Source organism: Herpailurus yagouaroundi, unplaced genomic scaffold (genome assembly GCF_014898765.1).
Source record: "Herpailurus yagouaroundi ecotype Mexico unplaced genomic scaffold, PumYag 188, whole genome shotgun sequence".
In the NCBI taxonomy this organism is placed as follows: Eukaryota; Metazoa; Chordata; class Mammalia; order Carnivora; family Felidae; genus Herpailurus; species Herpailurus yagouaroundi.
Window position 1 is genome coordinate 36,283,657 of NW_024412419.1, and position 27,390 is coordinate 36,311,046.

General features: G+C 41.3%; 1 protein-coding gene across 1 annotated transcript in view; it reads left to right on the forward strand.

Moving 5' to 3' along the window:
• Positions 1-14: 14 nt before the first annotated feature.
• MRPS5 (mitochondrial ribosomal protein S5) overlaps positions 15-27,390 on the forward strand; it is a 29,822-nt gene continuing 2,446 nt past the window's right edge. The window contains exons 1-11 of the mRNA XM_040496694.1: positions 15-202; positions 4,126-4,206; positions 5,955-6,092; positions 10,364-10,489; positions 12,381-12,614; positions 15,802-15,836; positions 17,440-17,530; positions 19,312-19,358; positions 20,291-20,348; positions 20,633-20,695; positions 25,974-26,110. Of these exons, the coding sequence (XP_040352628.1) occupies positions 145-202; positions 4,126-4,206; positions 5,955-6,092; positions 10,364-10,489; positions 12,381-12,614; positions 15,802-15,836; positions 17,440-17,530; positions 19,312-19,358; positions 20,291-20,348; positions 20,633-20,695; positions 25,974-26,110 (1,068 nt within the window). The 5' untranslated portion in view covers positions 15-144. The remainder of the gene's footprint in view (positions 203-4,125; positions 4,207-5,954; positions 6,093-10,363; positions 10,490-12,380; positions 12,615-15,801; positions 15,837-17,439; positions 17,531-19,311; positions 19,359-20,290; positions 20,349-20,632; positions 20,696-25,973; positions 26,111-27,390) is intronic.

Genomic DNA, 27,390 nt, shown 5'->3' on the forward strand with positions numbered 1-27,390 from the left:
ACAATTTCCCACCTCGGCGTGCGCTGCGGTGCGGCATTTTGGCCTCGGGAATTCAGCCGCAGGCCGTGGCCAGCCGTTTGGCGAGAAGCAGTCGCGGCAGGCGGTGGAGAAAGCGGCCTGGACAGAGGCTCTCAGGGCTCCACCATGGCGGCGGTGGTACGCGCTGCAGGCTGCCTCCCTGCGCTGTGTGGCTTGCCGGCGGGTGAGAGCCGGGACGCCGGGAGAGGAGCTCTGAGCGGGGGCGGGAGCGGGGGCTCGCCTGCGGCCTGCAGATGCACGGGCAGAAAGAAGCGGCCTCTGAACCCATCATGCCGGGCTCCGATCCTGCCCGGAGCTGCTGTGTGACCTTGCACGCTTCCGCGCCCTCTCTGGGTCGCAGGGCTTCTGTCTGTAAAGTGAGGGTGGACTGGACGCTGTCCAAGGCTCGTTCCACTTCACCGGACTCCTCCTGCGTGCTTGGCTAACAGGCGCGGGAAACTGGGGAGCAAGCATCGCCTTCCCGGCGGGCGTGACCCACAGGTTCCTTTGGTGAGGTCGATGTGGGGTTCGAGGCCGATGGAGGCAGTCCTGGAGCTTGGGTCGGATAGGATTAGTGTCAGTCATTTTAGATCCCGGGCTGATCAGTGTCATTATTGAAAAGAAGGATGTTTTGAATGTCCTTAGTTTTGCTGTTACTGTTGTCTCCCCTCCGGCCCCGCCCCCCCCTTGTTGGTTTGCAGCCTGAGGAGGGTCAGTCTGCTGTATCCTTTAGCATAAGGTCTACCACTGTGCTTCATGACTAGGGCTTTTTTTCATCCTTCTATTTTATTGTAAACCCACAACCCAACATTCGTAATTGCAAATTCTAAAGACCTCTGAAAACGGAAAAGGTTTTGTTTGTTGCTTTTTGGTCACTCATTTTGTTGGGAAACTTAACCTGAAATGATTTGGCAGGAAATCTGACCTGAACATTCTTTACTTTTGTTCATGTTGTGACCACCTCCTCCTCTTTTCAAGACTCCATTCAAATAACACCTATAGCGTTTGTAGCTTTCCCTCATGAGTTCTTACTGTGTTCCAGGAACTATCTTAAAACTATTTATGCTTTTCCTCACTTCATCTATACAGTGCCTTTGTGAGATAGATGCTTTTACTATTCTTATTTTGCAGACCAAGAATTAAGGCACATAGGTTGAGAAACGTGTTCAAAGTTACACTGGGAGGAGGTCAGGTTTTTGCGCCCACACACACCATCTGGCTCCAGAGCCTGGTTGTGTTTTGTTTTGTTTTTTCTTCTTCTGGTGCATTATAAACTTTTCTTTTGGTAGCAGCTTTATTGAGATGTAATTTACACACCATACAATTCATCCTCTGAAGGTGTATGATTCAGTGGTTTTTAGTATATCTGCAAATCTATACAACCATCACCATAATAAATTTTTAGAACATTTTCATCTCCCCAAAAACATACCCTTTTGCTCTCATCCCCCCGACTTGCTCATTGCCCCCAGCTCTAGGCAACCACTGATCTTTCTACCTCTATAGTTTGCTGTGTTCTGCATATTTCATATAGACGGAATCATATACTATGTGGTCTTTTGTGATTGGCTTGTTTCACTTAGCATAAGGTTTTCAAGATTCATTCATGTTGTAGCATGTAGCACTACTGCATTCCATTTTATGGCTGAATTTCTGTGGCATGTATCTACTACATTTTGTGTATCCATTTATCAGTTGATGAACATTTGGGTTTTTCCACCTTTTGGCTGTTATGCCTGATGTTGCTATAAATATTTGTATGCAGTATTTTTGTTTCTGTTGTGTATAGACCCGGGAGTGGAATTGCTCGATCAAACGATCAAACGGTAACTCCATGTTTAACTTTGAGGAATGGCTAGACTGTTTTCTAAAGTAGCTGCACAATTTCACACTCCCGCCAGCAGTGCGTGAGAGTTCTTCCTTCTCTACATTCTTGTCAACGTTTGTTATTATTTGTCCTTTTGATTATAGTTATTCTAGTGGGTGTGAAGTGGTATCAGTTTGTGGTTTTGATTTGCATTTCCCTGGTGGCTTATAAACATCTTTTTTGTGTGTGTTTATTTGGCCATTTATGAATGTTCTTTGGAGAGATGTCTATTCAAATATTTACCCATTTCTTTTTTTTTTTTAATTTTTTTTAACGTTTATTTATTTTTGAGACAGAGAGAGACAGAGCATGAATGGGGGAGGTACAGAGAGAGAGGGAGACACGGAATGGGAAGCAGGCTCCAGGCTCTGAGCCATCAGCCCAGAGCCTGATGCGGGGCTCGAACTCACGGACCGCGAGATTGTGACCTGAGCTGAAGTCGGATGCTTAACTGACTGAGCCACCCAGGTGCCCCTATTTACCCATTTCTAAATTGGGTTGTCTTTTTATTAGTGAATTGTAAGAGTTCTTTGTATACTCTAGAAATAAGTTCCTTGTCAGATAATTTGCAAAAATTTTCTCCATTTGTGTGTTGTCTTTTCTCTCTGAATATAGTTTCCCTTAAAACACAGTTTTAAATTTTAGTGAAGTCTGATTTATCTATTTACTCTTTGTTGCTTATGCTTTTAGTATATCTAAGAAACCATTGCCAATTTGAAGGTCATGATGATGTACCCTTATGGTTTTTTTCTAAGAGTTTTATAGTTTTTCCTCTTACCTTTAGGTCTTTGACCCATTTTGAGCTGATTTTTATATATGGTATGAAGTAGCACTCTAACTTCATTGTTTTGCAAGAGGATATTCGTTTGTCCTAACACCATTTCTTTTTTCTTTTTTCTTTTTTTTTTAATGTTTATTTATTATTGAGACACAGAGAGAGACAGAGTGTGAGCAGGGGAGGGGCTGAGAGAGAGGGAGACACAGAATCCGAAGCAGGTTTCAGGCTCTGAGCTGTCAGCACAGAGCCCAATGTGGGGCTCAATCTCACGAACCGCGAGATCATGTCCTGAGCCGAAGTTGGACGCTTAACCGACTGAGCCACCCAGATGCCCCTGTCCTAGCAACATTTCTTAAAAAGATTGTTCTTTCCCCACTGATTTGTCTTGGTACCCTTTTCAAACATCACTTACGAATAAATGCTGTCAGAACCTGTTTGGAAGCACTCTGCTATGTGAAGTGGCACATAATACGGTTACAGCCTGAGACTGCGGGAGTTTCAGAGTCTTGAGAGAGGGGGACTCTCTCCCCCAGAGTGCTGGGGGGGCCACTTTGGGAACCAGGAGCCTTCAGATATTTCAGGAGAGTGATATTTCAGGAGAACGTGTCAGAGACACAAAGGGATTGAAGAGCACAGTGTGTTCAAGAATGACTACAAGTTGGAGGTGCCTGGGTGACCAAGTGTCCAACTCTTGATTTCAGCTCAGGTCATGATCCTGGGGTCATGGGACTGAGCCCTGCTTCGGGCTCTGTGCTGAGTGTGGAGCCAGCTTAAGATTCTCTCTCTCTCTCTCTCTCTCTCTCTCTCTCTCTCTCCCTCTCCCTCTCCCTCTCCCTCTCTCCTTCCGCCCTCTGCCCCTCTCCCTAGCTCACACGCTCAACCTCTGTCTTTAAAAAAAAAAAAAAAAAAAAGAATGACTACAAAGTCTGGTGTAGTCAGAGAGGGTGGAGGGGAGAGTGGTGGCAAGTGAGGCTGATATGGGAGGTTGGGTCCTCGTTGCAGTCGCGTAGGCTATGTTGAGGAATTTTGAATTGGTGCAGGCAGTAGGGAGCCAAAGAATGAGAAATCAGAGCTGGGAGGTGACCAGACTTGTTATTTTAGGAAGGGCTGCCTGATGGCAGATGGAGAATGAGAGGGGTAGCAGCAGGACCTACTAAGGGACTGTTGATACTTTGTGGCTGAGGGATGGCACCTGAATAAAGAGGGGGCAGTGAGACCATAGGGGAGGGCGTAGCTGATAGATTTTTGCAGAGAATTAATAGGGCTTGGTAACTGGTTAGACGTGAGCATGAAGGAGAAGGTGATGCTGTCTACTTCACATGGTCATGGAACCTGGAAATTATTCACTTCCTTCTCTTGGTTCTTTTATTCCATAGATGTTAATATTCTTTGGGTGATAAAATGTTCCTTTTAATGCAGAAAGTATCTTAAAAGATTTTTTTTTTTTTTTTTAAATTTACAGGTCACATATGGTCCAGGCAGCTTTACCTAAACACCTTTCCAACAGCTTCCATTTTGGCATTGAAGACTGTTCTCAGCAATGGTGAGATTCATTTATCCAACTACTGTTTCTTACAGGATCGAATGCTAGAGTGCTTCGTGTAACTGTAAATGAACAGAGCACATACTTTTTTTGGGGGGGGGCATTCTTTATAATGGAAGTACATAAGGTCTAGAGTATTTTTCAAATTTTTTAGGATTACAGTTGTTATAGTTCAAGGCTTTAAAAAATAATAGCTATAGTTTTTGACTAATTCCTATGTGCTAGGCTTGTAACACGTTATATTGGTTAATCGTCACCAGTTTTTATGAGGGGGTTGTCCTTTCCATCTTGCAGACGATGGAGTGAGTCTGTGAGAGGCTAAGTGACTTGCTCAAGATTGCACAGCCAGTAAATGGCAGGACTTGGTCCTGAGCTGTCTGGGGACTGTGATGAATCCTCATAATGCAGGGTCTTTGCAGAGGCCTTTGCTTCTACACTGCCATAGCGCAGGGCCCTCTCTTCAGTCACTCTCCAGAAGGGAAGGAAGCCGACCCTTGCCTGGTCCATGTTGTGCTTATGGTCCGTGGAACCCTGCCTTTCCCTATGGTTAGGGTGGAATTGAAATCTCATCGTTTTCTTGGCCTTTTGGAGCTTTACTTTTAGTCTTCTTCTCTTTCATATTATTAACCCCACTTGTCAAGATGCTGTCATACCTTGCTTGAGGGGTTCAGAAGAGGGTGGTGACCTGAACTCTTCCCTTTATTTGTTCACTGACTAGTTGGGTGACTCATTCATTCGTAAACTACTAACTCTGCCCTCTATTGTGAGCCAGGTAGTGTCCCCAACCTGAGCTGATATGGGGCCTGCAGAAGCCTTCGTGAGGAAGGCCAGAGACTGGCCTAATTTCTCAGAGACTCGAAAATAGCCGCTTTCACTCTTCGGCTTTCTGTTCAAGCCTGTTGCCCTGAAATACACTTTATTCTCTCGAGGGCTGTTTTAATCCTCCTTTTCACTTTTCTCACAGTGACTAAATTCTCCACTGAAATGCAAAGCTGGAGTGTGTACGCGGTTTTTGTAATCAGTATTCCCATTTCCTTGAGTCCGCTAATTCCTGTCACCCCTGCCATTGCCCTCACTGGACACCACCATCCATGGGATTGGTCAAATGGCTGCCTCTAAGACATGGTTTTTCATAAAAACTTGATGTGATACATGCATGTAGTCAGAAAAATTCCAAGAAACACAAAAAAGCAAATCTCTCGTTCTAACCCCAAACGCATCAGTTTTCTTCCTCAGAGGCAACCGCTGTTACCAGTTTCCTTTATATGCTTCTGAAATTAGCCTATAAAGTATATTCATATCCCCTCCTGGTTTTTTCAACACGAAGGGCAGGATGTTCTACTGTTCTGCACCTTGCTCTTCTGAACAGGTCATTTATAGGACTTTCCACACGGGTACATGGCCCTGCTCATACAGCAGAGGTCGCCATTTGCCAAGACTAGACTGTTGATTGTGGGCTCCTAAGGGCAAGTAGCAACCCTGGTAAGGACAGATCTCCATCTTTCTTTAGATGGCTACATCCGTCGTGTGGACAGACTGTAACTTCTGTAACTAGGATGGACATTTAAGTTAGCAGAATAAAGTTTTGATTTATGTTTTAAAGAAAGACTGTCCTCAAAATATGATTCTTAAAAGTTCAGGATTTTAGTGACTTACTTTCATTAGTAATGATTAATTCTTTGGTGCTGGCAATATTTTCCCACAGGCGTGGAACATCTAACTCAAAGTTTTATTCCGTCTACCTACAGGCCCTTTGTCATCTCCAGGAACCAGAGGCAGCCGTCATTTTGCCAGCTTGACCCGTGCGCTACAGACACAATGCTGTATTTCTTCTCCCAGTAACTTGATGGGCCAGCAGTATAGATCCTATAGTTTCTTCACTAAATGTACGTAGACTGGCTACAAACTTCCCATTTCGTGAAACAGAAAAATTAAAGGTGCTTTCGTATCTTAATTTTTTTTCTTTTTCTTCTTCCTTTAGTGAATGAACACTTTAGAGGCTAGTATATGATGTGCTATTAAAATAAAAATATTCCTTAGAGTACCTCCTGGGATTATGTCGCATATTACCAGCTGTATTTGTACTGTTCTTTGGGGAGCACTCGTTTACTTTTATCCCCTTGGTTGGGTACCTGAGACCTAAGGAGTATTGAATCGTGGCCCAGATCCCTGCTGATGTAGATTCACACCAAGAATATAATCAAAGTCTGTTTTTAGTTGCACTTCAGTTGAGGAGAGAGTACAAATCAGGAAAAGTTAATTTTAAGTAGACATTGTTTTGCTAACACTGCTTTGACTTGCAGTAGTGTTTGAAATAGTCGAGTCTGAACTGAAGTTATCTTGATTCGTAATAAATGGAGATTGATTTCAGAATTCAGCATTAGACAAATTAAAAGAAATTAGAATTGGAATGCTTGGCTGGCTTACTCGGTAGAGCATACAACTATTAATCTTGGGGTCGTGAGTTCATGCCTCATGTTGGGTGTAGAGATTACTTAAAAAAAAAAAGAAGAGCTTCTGTTTAAAAAAAAGAAATTAGGATTATAAAGCCAATTCATTTTAGATTATTTGGTAAATACAGAAAATCAAAAAGAAGAAAATCACCTATAATTCTACTACCTTAAAATACTGGTCGGCTACTTTTTTCATGCAGCAGTGTATTAGATGTTTTTCCATGTCAATACATAGACTTCTTCAGTGCAGTGTCGTGACTATAGAGTATTTAATTGTCACTTTATCAAAGATCGCTTCACTTTGGAAGTCTCATAGTAGGTAGGTCATTTGTGTAGCAATGCAGAAATGAGGACCAGGCTGTAGGGGGATTGCAACTAACACAGGCTCAGTTGTATCTGTGGATTTTGGTGCAAAGAGAAAAGAGGAAAAGATCAAAAATCAGAATTCGAAGGACGGTTGCTACTGAATATATGTCATTTTGCACCATTGTAAGGTCAAAAAATTGTAAGTCAAGCCATCATAACCCAGGGACTGTCCGTTGTTTTTCCCCTGCCCTAGAAGTCCTTTTCTCTAACTCTTCTTGTTTTAGAGGTGCCCCTTGCCCTTTGACACCCCTGTCCGTGCACTGTTGTCTCGTATCTGCCTGACTCTCCATTAGCCTACGTTCTCCCCCAGTTACAGGACTCTGAACCCTTATGAGTTTATTGCTCCCAAGTCACACTAAGATTAACTTTAAGAGGATGAACTCAGTTGAAACTAGCATTGAGCTAGCTAGCTTTTGCTGTTTCAGTAGGAAATAGTCTTTGATTTTGTAAATTTCCTCCAAAAAAACCCCCACAAAAACCAAAAACTATAATTTATCAAAACTCATTAAGATTTCCTAAGAGTATTTAACATTGTACTTGTAAATCTATCCCTCTGCTATGGGTGTGTGTGTGGGGGGGGGGGGGAATCTACCATTTAAATACCTTTGATCCAAATTAGCAAGTAGTTTACTTAGCATGATTAAGTCTGAAATAGCTCCATGTATCAAATTGGATGTAATAGTGGATTTTGCATATGTGTATGTGTGTGTGTGTGTGTGTGTGTATAAAACATGAAATATATTTTACCTAACTATGGTAGTTAACAGGTATATATGTTAATCTACCTAAGCCCTTCCAAAAATGACAGAAAGAGCTGAAATAATAGTAAATCTATTCTAAATAACATCTCAGGTTAATTAGAATCAGACCAGTATGTTTTGATGTTAAAATAGTAAAATCTCTGTCAAATAACTTAATTCAACTTAGAGCCATTGAAAAAATTATGTTTGTGAATAATAGTAAGAATATGAGATAAGGCTCACAATGTAATATGTAAAAAAAACCCAGGATGCAAAATTGTACATGTAGCATAATTTTAGTTTTGTCTAAACAAATGAAATATGTATGTATACTTATGTGTATATGCATGAAGGAAGAAAAAATGTATGTTCTGATTTAACAGTGGGATTATGATTAATTTTTGTATGCTTGTCATAGTGTTTATATTTTCCAAATTTCATTTTTTACTTCACTTTATTTTTTTAAATGTTTATTTATTTTTGAGAGAAAGAGACAGAGTGTGAGTGGGGGAGGAGCAGAGAGAGGGAGGGAGCTGTCAGCACACAGCCCAACGTGGGGCTCGAACTCCCAGACTGTGAGAAACGGCCTGAGCCGAAGTTGGATACTTAACTGACTGAGCCACCCAGACACCCCTATATTTTCTAAATTTTAAAAAGTAACTATTTCTGTTATAATCTGAAAAAAGACTAAAACCATTTTTAATAGCATAATGGCATTCAAGAGTTGACATATGACTCACTGTCTTTTCCCGATGTAGTTCGAAATTTTATTTTCCTCTTAGAATATGTAATAAAGAAAATGAACTAAACTTTTTAGTCTTTTACATCTTTGTCTCAATATCAATTTCTTTTTAAAATCAGATCCTATTTAGTATTTTTTTTTTTTAGAAATAAAGAGTGTACCCTTTTATTAAAAAAAATTTTTTTTAATGTTTACTTATCTTTGAGAGAGAGAGAGAGAGACAGAGTACAAGTGGGGAGAGCTAGAGAGAGAGGGACACAGAATCCGAAGCAGGCTGTAGGTTCTGAGCTGTCAGCACAGAGCCTGATGCGGGGCTCAAACCCACGAACCATGAGATCATGACCTGAGCTGAATTCAGATGCTTAACCAATTGAGCCACCCAGGTGCCCCAGATCCTTTTTAATATTAATGAGTGATTTGCTTATTCTAAGTGAAGAAAAACTAATTGACCTCTTAATATGCCCCCATTAAAAGTGCTTTCATTGTGAACTTTCAAGTTTTTGATGGCATCTATAGGTAGCACCATTTTTAAGCGGTTAGGAAACAAAATCAAATGTTTAGTGAGAATTTAGTTTGGGGTTGGTGATTTTATTTCAAACTTACGTTCTTTTAAGTGAATCAGTGTCAAAGTTTGAGCTCAACTTAAAGCCTTTGCTCTGATCAGGGTGCAAAGCAGCATGTGATGTGGAATCTCAGTTACTTTTCTGAGCTTCAGTTATGAAGATCAACTCTAATATGTATGTGTTTAGATAAATGGGATACCGAACAGATTAAAGCCTTTAAAAATATAAATCCAAAACATTTTTCCCTCTCCATGCTATCTACTCAGAAGATCAAGGGAAGACCTTTCAGGAAGCAAGCAGGTAGAACTTTTAAACCCTAAGGGTAAGAGAATGAAGCTACTCATTTGTTTTCCGGAATATGTTTAGTATTTCCGGCATGTAGATAGATGTATCTTAGAGTTTTGAGTACTACAACATTTGTGTGGCTGTGATTCTTTATTAAATAAATTGGTAATGGGACAGAATCTATGACTGTAAAATCAATTGGTGATACTGTGAAAGGCTGGAAGTCCTTGGGAAGATAGGACTTAAATTGACTACATCAATAGAATTCAGTAGTGTCGAAAGTAATGAATCTGAATATTCCACAAGTACAGAGGGGTAAGTACTGATTGAAATGTATGGTAGAAAAAGATTTGGGGATCCTAGAAATTCACAAATGGAAATAAATCAGCAGTGTAGGGGTCTATACATCAAGTGAAAGGCAAGCATGGTTTGAGAATACACACACTGTATGCAAATATGAACTATCAGACTCCTACCTCCTCATTCCTTTCTATGTATTGTTTAGATTTTAATTAGAGTTGAAGGTGGATGTGGGCATCTTATTTTGAAGGATGCACAGAGGTATTTAAGGCATTCACAGAAGAATAGAGCAAACAGTTCACAGTATTAAGATTTATGAGTTTAGATTGCAATGTTGATTCTTGTTTGGGCTAAGAAACCTGTATTTAAGGATAAGTATTATCTCAGGGGTTATAGTGGTGGCAGGAGGGCAGGGAAGAGACCTGTAACATAGTTGATGAGATGTCTGGGAAATGAACTACCGGCAAATGGGATTTAAACGTTGGCTGTCTTTTGTGGAGGGAGGCCATGCGCTTTGAGAATAGTATAGTCATCTCTTGGGTTGTCCAAATGTAACCATGTGTTTGATATGTATAAAGAATGATATAATTTTATTTTCATCACCACAGTGATACAAGTGAGCTGGACTCTTTGGGCCTTTTTTATTCAGCAGGGGACCACAGATCATTGCTTGGTAATTAAAAAACCAAAAAACCTGTTTCATTACAGTGACAGCAGATGAGCTATGGAAAGGCGCTTTAGCAGAGACTGGTGCAGGAGCAAGAAAAGGAAGAGGCAAAAGAACTAAGAAAAAGAGAAGAAAGGATTTGAACAGGGGTCAGATCATTGGTGAAGGTAAGCTTATTTATAAAAAGTCTAATGTGGTTTTTAAAGTTTCCCTCCCAGTTTTGTAGAGATTTTTATAGCCTAGAAGCCTCATACATTTCTCATGAAGGGCATTAGTTTTGCAGTTTTAGAATTAAACCAAATGGCTCACTTAATGCCCCATGATTCTGGGGGAAGAAAATCCCACAGAAAAGAATTCATTCGGTTATTCATTCCACAAGCCTAAGTGCCCTTGCGTCACATCTTCTGTGACAGTGCCCTCAAGGATTTTATGATTCGGTGAAAGTTGGCAAACCTCTGCAGAGGGCCAGATGGTCAATATTTTTAGCTTTCTGATCCACATGGACTCTGTTACTTACAACTCTTCAACTCTGCTAAGGGGGCACAGAAACAGTCCTAGACAATATATGATCTAACCAGGAGAGCTGTGTTCCAGTAAAACTTTATAAAAACAAGTGGTGGGCAGGATTTGGCCCCTGAGCCTTAGTCTGCCAACCCCTGGAAACATAACTGTTTATACTTGTGTTTTTTAAAGAGTAAAAATTGTATAGTGTACTTGGATCAACATTTTGTGCTATGGTTATTGACCAATTATCCTTGGTAATTATAGCCTTCAGGCATAAAGAAAACACCTTTCACTGCACTTATGTGTCTACTTGAATCTTTTTCTCTGATGACTCACCTTATATCTTATTTTATTTTTTAACTTTTTAAAAAGTACAGCAATCATATATGTATACTTTCTCAGTAAAAAAATCCAAAGATTGTAGAGAAATCTAAAGTCCCCTTGATGCCCTTTCTATCTCCCCACCAATCCCAGTTGCTGCCCCCCAAGGAAGGCACTGATCTCATTTTGATGTGTTTCCTTCTGACCTTTTTTATTTTTTATTAAAAAACAATTTTTTTTTTTTTAACATTTGTTTAGTTTTGAGAGACAGAGTACAACCAGGGGAGGGGGAGAGAGAGAGGGAGACACAGAATCTGAAGCAGGTTCCAGGCTCTGAGCTGTCAGCACAGAGCCCGACAGGGAGCTCAAACCCATGAACCATGAGATTGTGACCTGAGCTGAAGTTGGCTGCTTAACTGACTGAGCCACCCAGGCGCCCCTTCTTCTGACCCTTTTTAATGTTTTTGTATACATAAATACCCTAAAAGAAATACATATTTTCTTTTTAAAAAAGTAAATTCTATTGTATGCTACATTCTGTCCTATAATTTACTTTTTTCACTAATATTAGGTCTTAGAAATTGTTCCACATCAGTATCTCTATAGCAACCTCATTCTTTGAATTTAGTGTAGAATATTTCATGGGTTGAAGATGCCGTAGTCATTTAACCAGTCCACTATTGCTGTACATTTAGATCGCTTCCACTCTTTGCCTTTACAAGTAACACTTCAGTGGACCTCCTTGTCCAAGCACACTTACGCCTCGTAACTGTGTGGGAATGTTTCTGTAGGTAGCATTAAGTGGGATTACTAGTTATTACAGTAGGTACACTTAAGATTTTTTTTTTTTTTTTAATTTTTTTTTCCAACCTTTTTATTTATTTTTGGGACAGAGAGAGACAGAGCATGAACGGGGGAGCGGCAGAGAGAGAGGGAGACACAGAATCGGAAACAGGCTCCAGGCTCCGAGCCGTCAGCCCAGAGCCTGACGCGGGGCTCGAACTCACGGAGCGCGAGATCATGACCTGGCTGAAGTCGGACGCCTAACCGACTGCGCCACCCAGGCGCCCCTTAAGATTTTAATAAATGGTGCCAAGTGGCCTGCCAAGTGATTGTTAGTTTAAGCTCCCTCCGGCAGCATCATTATCTGTACACCCCTTGCCTACCGTTTTAGCACGTAAGAAACGAATGATTTTTAAAAAATCTTATTAATGTATGTTTTCAAACCTCCAGGGCGTCATGGCTTCCTATGGCCTGGTCTCAATGTCCCTCTCATGAGAGACGGAGCTGTGCAGACCATTGCCCAAAGAAGCAAGGAAGACCAGGAGAAGATAGAGGCTGAGATGGTCCAGCAGAGGGAAGAGTGGGACCGGAAGAGGAAGATGAAGGTTAAACGGGAGCGAGGATGGAGTGGAAACACGTGGGGAGGCGTCAGTCTTGGCCCCCCGGACCCTGGTCCCAATGGAGGTAGCTGAGTCTTGGTGTTGCTTACCTTTGTGATGGAGAGAGTACTTGTAGTTCTAGAATTCCTTAAGTGGATTTTACTTGTCTGTTTAGATTGCCTTTTTCCAAAAAAAGGGATTTGAGCATTATTGAAATAACTTCATGTTAATTACTCAGTTGTATTTTATGGAACACTAGAGGCCCATACGCAAAAGTAGTCCACACACAGGATGCAAAGCATTGGCTTCTGGAATCCTTACTGTGTGGCTTCTCAGAGCCTTGAATGTGGTGGTCTATTTTAACGTTTTTTTTTATTTATTTTTGGGACAGAGAGAGACAGAGCATGAACGGGGGAGGGGCAGAGAGAGGGAGACACAGAATCGGAAACAGGCTCCAGGCTCTGAGCAATCAGCCCAGAGCCTGACGCGGGGCTCGAACTCACGGACCGCGAGATCGTGACCTGGCTGAAGTCGGACGCTCAACCGACTGCGCCACCCAGGCGCCCCTGTGGTGGTCTATTTTAGATCTAGACAGAGCTACTTGTCGGGTGCAGTTCCTCAAACACAGGTGCTCATGGGGTACCTGTGGAGCAGTGTGGCTTGGCAGTTCTGTTTTGATAACAGAAGATAAACCAGATAGTTGTCATTCAGTGTCATAAAAGCATACATGAAATAAAAACTGCTAATACTTATCAGGCCAAATTAGAAAATGAAGTCCTCCCTGCACCACCCCATCCCGAATATGTAAAGAAGTAAAACTCATGTGAAAAATTCAATATTGTCAATGAGTAGGAGATGAAGAAATAGACAAGTTTGGCTGCTTTGTTAAATTTGGCTTAAAGAGGAGAGAAGTTGAGACGGAGAGATTCAGGTAAACATGCTTAGAACGGAGCAAAATGCTTCAGTTGAGTGGATGAAGGTATGGGAGGGAGAGAAAAAAACCCGTAAACTAAAACCCTAATGAGGACCCAGACCCAGGGTGGATAAATGGATTAACTCGTGACTGTGGGTTCAGGTGGAGCCTATGTTGTTGGTAGTGGAAATGTGAGCCTGCTGGGGGTGTGGTGGGTGAGTGGTAGCTGTCTGGTGGCTTCGGTTAGTCTGTGAGGAGGAGATGGGGTCATCTGCTGAAAGTAGGATGAGCATTGATGAGCATGGGCACCAGAATATTTTGATGAAGAGACAGGTATCTAGGACTGGCTTCAAAATTACCCAATGGCAGCAAAACTAAAAGGCAACCGACAGAATGGGAGAAGATATTTGCAAATGACATGTCAGATAAAGGGTTAGTATCCAAAATCTGTAAAGAACTTATCAAACTCAACACCCAAAAAATGAATAATCCAGTGAAGAAGTGGGCAAAAGACGTGAGTAGATACTCTTCCAAAGAAGACATCCAGATGGCTAACACACATGAAAAGATGCTGAACGTCACTCATCATCAGGAAAATACAAATCAAGACCACAATGAGATACTGCCTCACACCTGTCAGAATGGCTAACATTAACAACTCGGGCAACAACAGATGTTGGCGAGGATGCGGAGAGAGAGCATCTCTTTTGCATTGTTGGCGGCAATGCAAGCTGGTGCAGCCACTCTGGAAAACAGTATGGAGGGTCCTCAAAAAACTAAAAATAGAACTAGCCTACAACCTAGCAATTGCACTGCTAGGTATTTACCCAAGGGATACAGGTGTGGTGTTTCGAAGGGGCACATGCACCCCAATGTTTATAGCAGCGCTGTTGACAATAACCAAAGTATGGAAAGAGCCCAAATGTCCATCGATGGATGAATGGATAAAGATGTGGTATGTATATACAATGGGGTATTACTTGGCAATCAAAAAGAATGAAATCTTACCATTTGCAACTATGTGGATGGAACTGAAGGGTATTGTGCTAAGTGAAATTAGAGAAAGACAAATATCGTATGACTTCACTCAGATGAGGAATTTAAGATACTAAACAGATGAACATAGGGAAGGGAAGCAAAAATAATAATGAAGATAGGGAGTGGGACAAAACATAAGAGACTTAAAAAAATTTTTTTTTTAATGTTTATCTGTGAGAGAGAGAGACAGAGCGTGAGCAGGGGAGAGGCAGAGAGAGAGGGAGACACAGAATCCAAAGCAGGCTCCAGGCTCTGAGCTGTCAGCACAGAGCCCGACTCGGGGCTCGAACTCAAGAACCATGAGATCGTGACCTGAGCCAAAGTCAGACGTGTAACCGACTGAGCCACCCAGGTGCCCAAGGGACTTTTAAATATAGAGAACAAACAGAGGGTTCCTGGAGAGGTTATGGGAGGGGGGATGGGCTAAATGGGTAAGGGGCTTTAAGGAGTCTGCTGCTGAAATCATTGTTGCACTATATACTAACTACCTTGGATGTAAATTAAACAATAAATAATTAAAAAAAATTACCCAACGAAGTAGGAATTGGACAGAACTTAGAGGAAAGAAGATTGGCTAGGAGTTGATAATTGTCGAAGCTGGCTAATGGGTGTGTAAGACTTCATTTTGCTGTTCTATCTTATTTTTTATGTGAGTGAAATTTTCTATAGGAAAAAGTTAATAAAAATCAGAGAACCCAGAGTGTTTGAAATGGCTGCTGTGGTGAGTGGAAAGAGACATAAAAGGCCAACAGGCAGCAGGGAGGACTTGACTGAGTTGGAGACCATGACTTTTTCGTGGCTCACGTGTGTACTCTGCTTTGACTTCTCTCTAGCAGCGGCACCCCGTAGGTCAGGTGTGGCCAGGGAGTTGCCTTGATCCTGGCCTAGGTGGTATGGTGGGGAGAGAAGAGGGGGAGGAAGTTGAGGCTATTTGCAACGTCTGGTGGAAGTGATGGCTTATGGTGTCTTGGCTGAGTGGCAGAGGCTGTGAAGACCATAGGGGGTCCGAGGGAAAATAAAGAAGGGGTCAGGAGTCTGGTGGTGCTGGGGAGCTCCAAGAACCACCACCTTGTGAGTTGCTGAGTGAGAGAGCTGCAGGGGTAGGAGGATGCAGTCAGGGAGATGGCCGAGTTTTAGGAATTTAGTGGTGGAGCAGTCTGGTGATCATGGAGGACTAGGGTGTGGCCTTGGGAGTGACACCAAAAGATTTGAGATTCCTTCTCACTTAAAAATCAGTGATGGTGCCTGGTTTGAGAAATGCTTTCGTGCACTAATTGTAGAGATCCGTTTATCTACATGCCTTCTTCTTTTCTCTCCACAGAAACATATGATGATTTTGATACCAGAATACTGGAGGTAGGCGTGCTGCATCACATACCCAGTTGAGCCTTTAGAGACGCTGGTGTGGGTAGAGCGGGAATAGTGCGAGTGGAACCATGAGGAACAGCCTTTGGTGCGTGATTTTTTTCTGAGACACGGAGCTGGTTCGGATAAGGGCATAGCGAAACTTTAATTTCAGTTACTTGATCCTGGCTGTCCTGACTGCTGCCCTCTTTTGGGGGCTACCAGTTGCGGTCTCATGACAAGGCAACTTCAGGGGTACGGTCAAGAACAGAATTTGGAGACTACTATTGAAACCCTCCCTTCTAAAGCCAGCATTAGCAATCTGTCCTGACACTCAGTTCATGGGGCAGGGTAAGAAAGCTTTGAGTTGCTGTGAATGCCCAGCTCTTGACGGGGAAATAATCTTTTGGGCTGTTTGCAGGCCGTTGAAACCGAAGCCTGTGTCAGGGAAATTTCAGTCACTCTTTCCAGGGTGATTGAAAATCACCAAAATTGTCCACTTCCCTTTGAGCTAATGCTGCATACTTGGCCGGTGTTAACTATCATTTGGAATAACCATTTATTGATTTTGTGATTGAATATGTATATTATTTCATCAATATTGGTACTTTATGTTTACAAGCATTTTATGTCTTTGGGGCCCAGTTTATATCTTTTGGAAGTTAATCCCTTTGAAGAATTCTTGTATGTGGATGATTACCTACAAGATTGTCCACGGGTGTGGACTCGACCTTTTCCTTTAACCTTACTTTTGGGAAGGGACCTGCCATGTAAGCAGTTTAAGGTAACAGTTTCATAGATCCTGGCCTTTTAAATATGCCAAAACAAAACAAACAAACAAAACACAGATTTTCCTGTAGTTTCTAGTAAGCAGGTATTTCTAAATTTTGTATTATCCGGTGAGCCTGTGAGCCTAAACCTTAGCATAGAGATTCAGTCCTGTGCTCATTCTTTCTGTAGACTGCATTTTCATTTCTAAGATACACATCTTCTTTGTTTTAACATCTCTGATCACCGGGAATATGTCTTATAATAAGTCCGTTACAAATTCTTTCAAAGTTTGGTCAGCAACTTTCTTCCTTTGTGAAATTCACTAAAATAATGTATATTGAGTTGTATGGTTTCTCTTTTTTTTAAAATTTTTTTATTGTTTATTATTTTTGAGAGAGAGAGACAGAGACAGAGAGCAAGCAGGGAAGGGGCAGAGGGAGAAGGAGACACGGAATCTGAAGCAGGCTCCAGGCTCTGAGCTCTCAGGACAGAGCCCGACGTGGGGCCCGAACTCACAGACCGCGAGATCACGACCTGAGGTGTAGTCGGCTGCCCAAACAACTGAGCCACCCAGGTGCCCCAATTTGTATGGTTTCTAATCCGTTCAAAAGTTATCTCCCTTCAGCCTTCTAACAACCTTAGGAAATAGGAAGGGAAAGTTCGATTTTACCACTAGAGAAACTGCAGAGAGAGGTTTCCTTTGGAGAGTTTGCTGTTGCTACTCATGACTTAGAGGATGTTGTAGCTACTCAGGTGGCGCTGTGTGTGTGTAAGGGGCTCAGTCCAGTTCCCTACTTCAGAATTTCCTTAAGGTGTAATATATATGAAACATTTTGTCTTTTAGGTAAGAAATGTTTTCAACATGACAGCAAAAGAGGGAAGAAAGAGATCAGTCCGTGTCCTGGTCGCTGTGGGGAATGGCAGAGGAGCCGCAGGTGACCGGGGTGTGATGTGCATGGTGCTGGAGGTGGGGGCAGAGGACAGGTGTGGCCTGGGCTCAGCCCTTGAGTCTGCGGGTTCTTGCCAGTGCCCAGCCCCTTTGTACAGATTAAGCCTTTTAAGTGGTTTGGGCTCATATACCTTGTGGTAAACACATAAAATTCCTTGGAGGGAAAAGGAACAGAAGTTCCTCTATCTGCCTTTTTCTATGAGAACAATGGATATTTTAAAAGGCTTAAGATACTGTTGTCTTATGTATAATGAAAAATTAGGGAGGGAAAGCCACTAAATGTTCAATAGTAGGGGCGTAGTTACGAAAGGAGTATATCCAGGGCGCCTGGGTAACTTAGTTTAAGTGTCTGACTCTTGATTTCAGTTCAGGTCATGACCTCACAGTCCTGAGATTGAACCCCATAGGCCCTGTGCTGGGCATAGAACCTGCTTAAAATTCTCTCTCTCTCTCTCTCTCTCTCTCTCTCTCTCTCTCTCTCTGTCTTTCTCTCTTTGTCTTTCTCTCTCTCTCTCCCCCTTTCCCTCCCTCCCTTCTTCTCCCTCTCCCTCTGCCACCCCTCTCCTGTGTGCATGTGAGCACTCTTTCTCTAAAAAAAAAAAAAAAAAGTATAGCCACACATTGTAATATGCTGTAGCCATTAAAGAATATATTAGAAAATTATTTATGAAATAATGCTAATTAAAAATAAACAAAAAAACTTCATATAAGACTGTATAATACAATCCCAATTTTTTGTTTTTTTTTTTTAATATAAAGTATGTTTATATGCAAAGACTAGAAGGATATACACTGAAATGGTTAATAATGTTTAATCTGTAGGTTTGCCAGTCATTTAAACTTTCTTCTTTATACTTCTCTGTAAAATTTCCCCAGTGAACATCTGGTTTTGAAATGTATACACGAACGTGTACAGGAAAGAAAATTGGAAAACTGCCTACTGACACTTTTTGTCTTTAAGTTTATTTATTTTGAGAGAGAGAGAGTGCACAAGACGGAAAGGAGCAGAGAGAGAGAGGGAGAGAATCCCCAAGTAGGCTCTGTGCTGTCAGCGTAGAGCCCCACACGAGGCTTGGACTCACAAACTGGGAGATCATGATCTGAGCTGAAATCAAGAGTCAGACGCTCAACTGACTGAGAAACCCAGGCGCCCTGCTTTATATTACTTTCTTATATATAATTTAAAAATAAAATACATTCTTCAAAATAAAGAATTAATGTGATAGCAAATAATGGCAGCATTTCCATTAATTTGTGATAAATTTCATTTTATAGGGTTAAGCATTCACAAACGTAAGAATTGTTGATTTTATTTCCTGGTTAATTGAAATTTGAATTGCATTTGTAAGTTCCAGCGAAGTCATGGTTTTTCTCTATAGCAGTGTATATTTTTCCCCAACCTTTCTGGTTATTTTAATCTATTTTTAAAAATGTTCAAAACCATTTATCTTATTAGTTTAGAGCATGATTAGTTTTTGTTTAAGTATATTTCGTTTTATCTAGAGACTTACAAAAAGTAATGTTATACACCTAACCTTGGATTTCATAGATACTTTCAAATGTAATCTTTCCAAAATGCCCCAAAACAGATAGGCACATCTCAGTAGCCTCATGTTTTATGCTTTGTTTTGGATAGCAGGTTTTCTGTGGGCAGAAGACAAATGAAATGCTACGAAATATTGTAGGAACTGAAACTTAAAATGTAGTGAAAGACAGTATGTGCCAAATTTATGCCCCTTTTTTTATTTGTCATTTTTCTTTTTTAAGGTTTTGCCATTGGGAAAGCCACTGAACGAGCAGATGCTTTCAGAAAAGTACGTACATTTTTCTTTTGTTGATACTAAAAGTTCGGTGTGCTAGGTACCATTAGAACCACACACACACAAAATAATAAAAATAAGAACCCTCCCCGGAGGCTTACTGTCAACAGTTACTTAACTCATACATAGCCTAAGCAGTACCTGTTTTCTTTTGCGTCATTTTTAGCAGACTTGTGATTGCTTCCCAAAAGTATGAGACAGCTGGGAAGACTTGAACTCTGACAGAATGTTCGAAGATACTAAGGAATTATTGTTAATGTTTTTTAGATATGATAGTGGTACTGTGCTTATAAGGTTTTTTTGTTTTGTTTTTTAATTTTTTTAACGTTTATTTATTTTTGAGACAGAGAGAGACAGAGCATGAACGGGGGAGGGTCAGAGAGAGGGAGACACAGAATCCGAAACAGGCTCCAGGCCCTGAGCTGTCAGCACAGAGCCCGACGCGGGGCTTGAACCCACGGACCGTGAGATCATGACCTGAGCCGAAGTCGGCCGCTTAACCAACTGAGCCACCCAGGCGCCCCATAAGTTTTTTAAATTAAGTCTTTTTTTTTTTTAATTTTTTTTTTTTAACGTTTATTTATTTTTCAGACAGAGAGACACAGAGCATGAACAGGGGAGGGGCAGAGAGAGAGGGAGACACAGAATTGGAAGCAGGCTCCAGGCTCTGAGCCATCAGCCCAGAGCCCGACGTGGGGCTCGAACTCACGAACCGCGCGATCGTGACCTGAGGTGAAGTCGGACACCCAACCGACTGAGCCACCCAGGCACCCCTAAATTAAGTCTTTTTATAAGTATATGATGAAATGTTTAAGTTGGAAATTTTCGGTAATAAAATATTTTCTGCAAGCTATTTTTTAACATCTCCAAGAAAATGTAAATTCCAATAGTAGATTTAAGAATAGTGTTTTCCTTCTTTCTTTCAGGCAAAGAACAGAGCAGTACAATATTTACACTATGTAGAACGGTACGAAGACCATACAAGTGAGTGTTAATCATTTGTAGGATTACACTTGTTTCATTATATGTGACAATATATCTCTAAGGCCATCTTTGCGTTTCTCTGCTTGTTACCATGTTCTGGAACAAATAATTATATAAAATGCATAAACAAATTTTCTTCCCTAGTGATGAGTGAAATTAGAATCTTGTCACTCATCCTTGGCCAATGTGTGCTGGCTGCTTTGGTAGCATTAGTTCTGTGGTGGCATTTGCAAGGGCATTAAAGCTACACACCTAATCCTTATGCTTATGTTTTTATCCTCCAGTATTCCACGATATTTCTTTAACATTTAAAAGGACGCATATCAAGATGAAGAAAAAACCCAGAGGTAACCGAAAACACTCTTATAATTTGTTAAAGATAAAGCAGAGTAATTATCACAATTCCTTCCTGTCCTGTATTTTTGATCAGTTGTATTGAACTCATTTTGAAAATACCAAAATGGAAAGGCCTGAGTTTCATTTAAGAAGGCCGAGGCTCCCAGGGAAATAAAATATAGTCAGTGCACTCAGGCTCCTGTGAACACAGGCGTGTACCAGGGGTAATTCTAGGTGGGAAGAGCATACTCTGAGTAGGAAATAGTAACGGAATGAATCATTGGGTTTGGATAAGTGCGAGCATTCATTTCTCCTTGAGAATTCATCGATGCTGTTAGATGGCCTACTTACAACTTCTTCAGTTCCAGTCATTTATTCACATCATCAAATATTGATTGAACATCATCTGTGAGCTGGGTGCTATGCTAAGCTCTGGAAGCAGAGGTAGACTTTCTTCCTGTTGCAAGCAAGGAGGCAGAGTTCAGGGTCACAGAGCTGTGGCAGTCATGCCCAGTGGACTTTGGGTATAGAATTCTTGAGCACTTTGATTTTGTTTAGCTATGGTTGGTTCTACAGTAAAAATGATACTCTTGGTATATCTTTATTTTGTTTTCTTTTATTAAAATTTTTTTTTAACATTTATTTATTTTTGAGGGAGAGAGAGAGCATGAGCAGGGGAGGGGCAGAGAAAGAGAGGGAGACAGAATCTGAAGCAGGCTTCAGGCTCTGAGCTATGAGCACAGAGCCTGATGCGGGGCTTGAACTAACGAACCATGAGATCGTGACCTGAGCCAAAGTCGGACACTTACCTGACTGAGCCACCCAGGCACCTCTATCTTTATTTATTTATTATTTTTACAGTTTATTTATTTATTTATTTATTTATTTATTTATTTATTTATTTATTTATTTTGAGATAGAGAGAGAACAAGTAGGAGAGGGGCAGAGAGAGGGAGAGACAGAATCCCAAGCAGGCTTTGCGCCATCAGCCCAGACCTTGATTCAGGGCTCGAACTCAGAGACTGTGAGATCATGACCTGAGTTGAGATCAAGAGTCAGATGCTTAACCGACTGAGCCACCCAGGTGCGTGCCCCTCTAGGCATATCTTTAAAAGTTTGGATCAGGGGCGCCTGGGTGGCTCGGTCGGTTGAGTAACCGACTTCAGCTCAGGTCGTGATCTCACGGTTTGTGAGTTCGAGCCCCGCCTCTGGCTCTGTGCTGACACCTCAGAGCCTGGAGCCTGCATTGGATTCTGTGTCTCCCTCTCTCTCTGCCCCTTCCCTACTCATGCTCTGTCTCTCTCTGTCTCAGAAGTAAATAAACATTAAAAAAAAAATTAAAAAAAAAAGTTTTGATCAGAAAAAGAATAAGACACCTAAATTTTTCATGTCAAAGCTAGGACGTGGAAATCAATCTGGAGTAAAAAACATCAAATTCAGTACTAATTGTGCACCAAGAGAACCTGCCTATTTTTTTTTTTTTAATTTTTTTTTCAACATTTATTTATTTTTGGGACAGAGAGAGACAGAGCATGAACGGGGGAGGGGCAGAGAGAGAGGGAGACACAGAATCGGAAACAGGCTCCAGGCTCTGAGCTGTCAGCCCAGAGCCCGACGCGGGGCTCGAACTCACGGACCGCGAGATCATGACCTGGCTGAAGTCGGACGCTTAACCGACTGCGCCACCCAGGCGCCCCGAACCTGCCTATTTTTATGTGAACTTACCTTCTGCTTTAAAATCACAGTCATTCATATGCCTAATAAAAACCTTTATTTATTATTAGAAAAAGTATTAAATTGAACACTTAGACGTCAAGCTTATACTTGCACTATTCCTATGATAGCTACTACCCTGAGTGGCTATTGAGCACTTGAAATGTGGCTGCTGAGATCTGTGAAGTACAAAGGCTTAGTATGAAAAAAAAAAAGAATGTAAAATATCTCAAAATTATTGTATTGATTACATGTTGAAATGATAGTGTTTTGGATATATTAGGTTAATACAATATATTACTAAAAATAATTTTACCTTTTTTTTTGAAATGTATCAGTGAGAAAATTTGAAATTTCATGTATGGCTTGCATATATGGCTTATGTCCTATTTCTGTTGAACAGCGTTGGTTTAGATACATTTATATCCAAATGATTTTTGAAAGATAGCTACAGTTTTCATTAATTGCCGAAGTTACCTTTTTTATCTTCCCTGTCCCCTCAAGCTGTATCTTTCAGGTTTCTGTCTAGTTGAACACATTCCCTGTGCATTGAGGTTAAATATACATTTAGACAGCATAAATATACATTTATGTATATTTATATACATAATTTTTAAATACAAATTAAATATAAATTAAATATAATTTAATTATATTTATAATTAATTATAATTATTTTGTAAATTTTTTATAAATTATATATTTTTTATAAATTATAAATTTTTATAAATTACAAATTTTATAAATTATAAATTTTTATAAATTATTTTATAAATTTATAAAATATTTTATAAATATATTATATATTATAATTAATATAAAAATTAAATGTAAATACAAATTTATAAAACATAAATATACATTATAGACAGCATTTCCTAAACTATGTTCCTGTGCATCACTATTTCTATGAGCAGATACTAGTAAGTGTGAACTTCAGAAAGAGTGTCATGTGGGAAAATGATAAAGGAAAGTAAAAAAAAAAAAATGTTCGTACATCTTTGTGATTGTCACAGTCTTTTTTTTAAATTTTTTTTTTTTTAACGTTTATTTATTTTTGAGACAGAGAGAGACAGAGCATGAACGAGGGAGGGTCAGAGAGAGAGGGAGACACAGAATCTGAAACAGGCTCCAGGCTCTGAGCTGTCAGCACAGAGCCTGACGCGGGGCTCGAACTCATGGACCACGAGATCGTGACCCGAGCCGAAGTCGGCCACTTAACCGACTGAGCCACCCAGGCGCCCCTGATTGTTACAGTCTTTAATGCACTACTGTGCAATGTGAATCCCCCAGAGGGGGATAGAGAATGTAGCGTGTTCAAACTTATTTAGTCATGGGACACTTCTTCCTTGGCTGCAGCATGGTGTCTGATTCCTCACACAGCACTGCTAAACATTTCCTATCTTGCATCCGTGTTCATCAGGGAAATTGGTCTATAGTTCTCCTTTTTAGCGGGGTTTCTGTCTGGTTTTGGAATTAAGGTAATGCCGGCCTCATAGAAAGAGTCTGGAAGTTTTCCTTCCATTTTTATTTTTTTGAACAGCTTCAAGAGAATAGGTGTTAACTCTTCCTTAAATGTTTGGTAGAATTCCCCTGGAAAGCCATCTGGCCCTGGACTCTTGTATTTGGGAGATTTTTGATTACTAATTAGATTTTTTTACTGGTTATGGGTCTGTTCAAATTTTCTGTTTCTTCCTGTTTCAGCTTTGGTAGTGTATATGTTTCTAGGAGTTTGTCCATTTCTTCCAGATTGCCCATTTTATTGGTATATAATTGCTCATAATATTCTCTTATTATTGTTTTTATTTCTGCTGTGTTGGTTGTGATCTCTCCTCTTTCATTCTTGATTTTATTTATTTGGGTCCTTTCCTTTTTGATCCAACTGTCTAGTGGTTTATCAATTTTGTTAATTCTTCCAAAGGACCAGCTTCTGGTTTCATTGATTTCTGCTGTTTTTTTGGTTTCGATAGCATTAATTTCTGCTCCAATCTTTATTATTTCCTGTCTTCTGCTGGTAAGCATTTCCTATCTTAACACACACACACACACACACACACACACACACACACACACACACACTTTCATTAAACAAGTTTTTGACACAGTGTGTACCTGAGAGACTTCACAGTCAAAGTACATCCAAATAATTCCTACGGGACTATGACCACTATTATGTGGGTATTTGTATATGTACACAACTGGCTACCATTTGGGGAGGGCCGTGTATGGTCCAGGTGCTGTGCGGTATTCACACCTTCCCTTGGGAGCTCGCCATCAGCTCTGCCACGTAGGTGTGGAGGGCAAGGGAAGTTCTGTCCTAGGATCATTCAGTGAGCGGTAGCAGGTTAGAGTCTGCCTTCTAGGCCCTTCCAAGGATCTGCCTTGCATGGGCACCAGTCTGCAGGTGTGTGTGCATCTATACACATCTACGCGTGCATACATTTGTTCACACGTGGACGCATGTTCTATGTGTATAACTCCGCACACGGAAGAACAGACCACCCCGTTGTTGCCTGTCTTAGCTACCCTCTGAAGTCCCCGGTTCTTATGTGATCTGCCATAGCTATGGGGTCCACTTCAGTTGGCTCTTTCAAGTAGAAGGGATGGAACGTTAGTTGCTTGTATCCGAATATAGTTTTTACACACATATATTGACTTACCATTGAAAATTGGAAATTAGAGGGGCGCCTGGGTGGCTCAGTCGGTTGAGCATTCGACTTCAACTCAGGTCATGATCTCGTGGTTCATGAGTTCAAGCCCCGCAAAGGGCTGTGTGCTGACAGCTCAGCCTGGAGCCTGCTTCAGATTCTGTGTCCTTCTCTATCTACCCCTCTCCTGCTCATGCTCCGTCTGTCTCTCTCTCTCTCTCAAAAATAAACATTAAAAAAAATTGGAAATTAGAAAGACAGTAACATGTAATATCTAGAGTAGATCCTCTGCCTTAAAGCAGGGAGGCATGTGCTAAGTTTCATGTCTGGCTAATCAAAATGTGAGTCTAAATTTGGGGTGTCTTTCTCTCACTGCTGCCTGCATTTGCTGGCTATTGATTTAGGGTCTGGGGATACAGTAGAAACAAACAATATCCTAGCCTTCACAGAGCCCACATTCTAGTGAGGGGAAGCATCAGATAAACAAATTCCACTAAGTGCCTGAAAGCAGCAATTAAGATGCTGTGTTTTGTGGGGAGCAGGGGAAAGGGTGCATTACCAAAGCCAAGAGAGGAGTTTTTCCTGGAAGAGGAAATAGGTATCTCTGCTCAGGGCAAATGAGCAATTGAGGAGGGGGAGAATAGACATGTCCCTCTGTCCTTAGCCAACATGGGCGTGGGGGGCCTAGAACTTTCACACATTTCTGTTCATCTTTATAATATTCCTGTTTTTTTGCCCACATGTTTAAGAAATTTATATATATTGTTTTTTTAGTCTTTATAACATCTCATTTAAATCAGTGTCGTTATGGAAATTAAAGAAGCTGTCCAGGGAAGCGATGAAGTCATAATATGAACCAGGGCCTCCTAAGCCCAGAGCCCAAAGCTGTGTGAAGGCCAGCAGGGTGACTGCGTTTTTCCTTTTCTAGGCTACGGCCTCCGCTGCCATCGGGCCATCATCACCATCTGCCGGCTCATTGGCATTAAAGACATGTATGCCAAGGTCTCTGGGTCCGTCAACATGCTCAACCTCACACGAGGCCTCTTCCGTGGGCTCTCCCACCAGGTAACCCTTCCCTAGGCTCTGAAACAGAAGTTGTAGTTTGTATTTCATATTTGCATTTAGGCCATGATAGCCTGGGGCCACCAGGGGACTTGGGCATTCTTTGTTGCCTGTGGCTCCATCAGTTTAAAGTTAATCCAACTGGAGAATTAGTTCATGAAAATGACCCTTAAAAAATACTTCAGGGGTATTTTGAAGTTTCAAAATTTAGTATTTTTCAAAGCCAATAATTATAATCTGTGTTTTTTTACGAAAAGAATTTATGCTTGTTCTATAGCTCTAACAATATAGACATGTAAAGTAAAAAGAGGAAGGCTGTTTCCTAATTTAGTTCTTTCAATTGGGACTAGAGTGAAGCCTCTAGGGTACCTCTCCCCTCTAGAGTGCTGTCTTCAGTAGAAGCACAGGCGGTTTTCAAGTTACCTGCGTAGGTCGTTTAGACAGACACCTGCGTTAGTAGGAACCATGAATGTTAATATGCCAAGTTCTTTCTCTGCAGAGCTGAAAGCCCTGGGCTGCCACCCAGCCTGCCCACTCAGCCTGGGCTAGGCTTGCAATCACTCTACTCCCCAGTGAAGAGGCCCCTCCTCCTAGGTTGCTCTCTTATCTGCTCCAAGGGATGGTGTGTTCTTGAAGGGATGGACCTTAGCAGAGGGGAAGGGTCCTTAGCTAAGGGTAGACCTCAGCGGAGCTGGATGAGCAGAAAAGACAGCCAGGTTCAAGAGACTCCACTTGCTGACCTACTAAGGACTTTGACAGGTTTCCTGACACTTAAAAGTGTGATGGCCAGGGGTGCCTAGGTGGCTCAGTCAGTTAAGCGTCTGACGTCGGCTCAATTCATGATCTCATGGCTCGTGAATTTGAGCCCCATGTTGCGCTCTGTGCTGACAGCTCAGAGCCTGGAACCTGCTTTGAATTCTCTTGTCTTCCTCTCTCTCTGCCCCTCCCCCATTCGCTCTCTGTCTCTCTCTCAAAAATAAATGAACATTAAAAAAAAAAAAAGTCTGATGGCTAGGTTTAAATAAAGTGGTCCCTGGACTAATTATACATGCTCTGTTTAAAATAGGAAAGTTAATTAGAAGAAAAAGCTTTAGAGGTGCCTGGGTGGTTCAGTCAGTTGAGCATCCAACTCTTGACTTCAGCTTAGGTCATGATCCCAGGGTGTGGGATCAATCCCTGTGCTCTGCACTGAGCATGGAGCCTGCTTGGGATTCTCTCTCCTCTCTCTCTCTCTCTCTCTCTCTCTCTCTCTCTCCCTCTCCCTCTCTCCCTCTCTCCCTCTC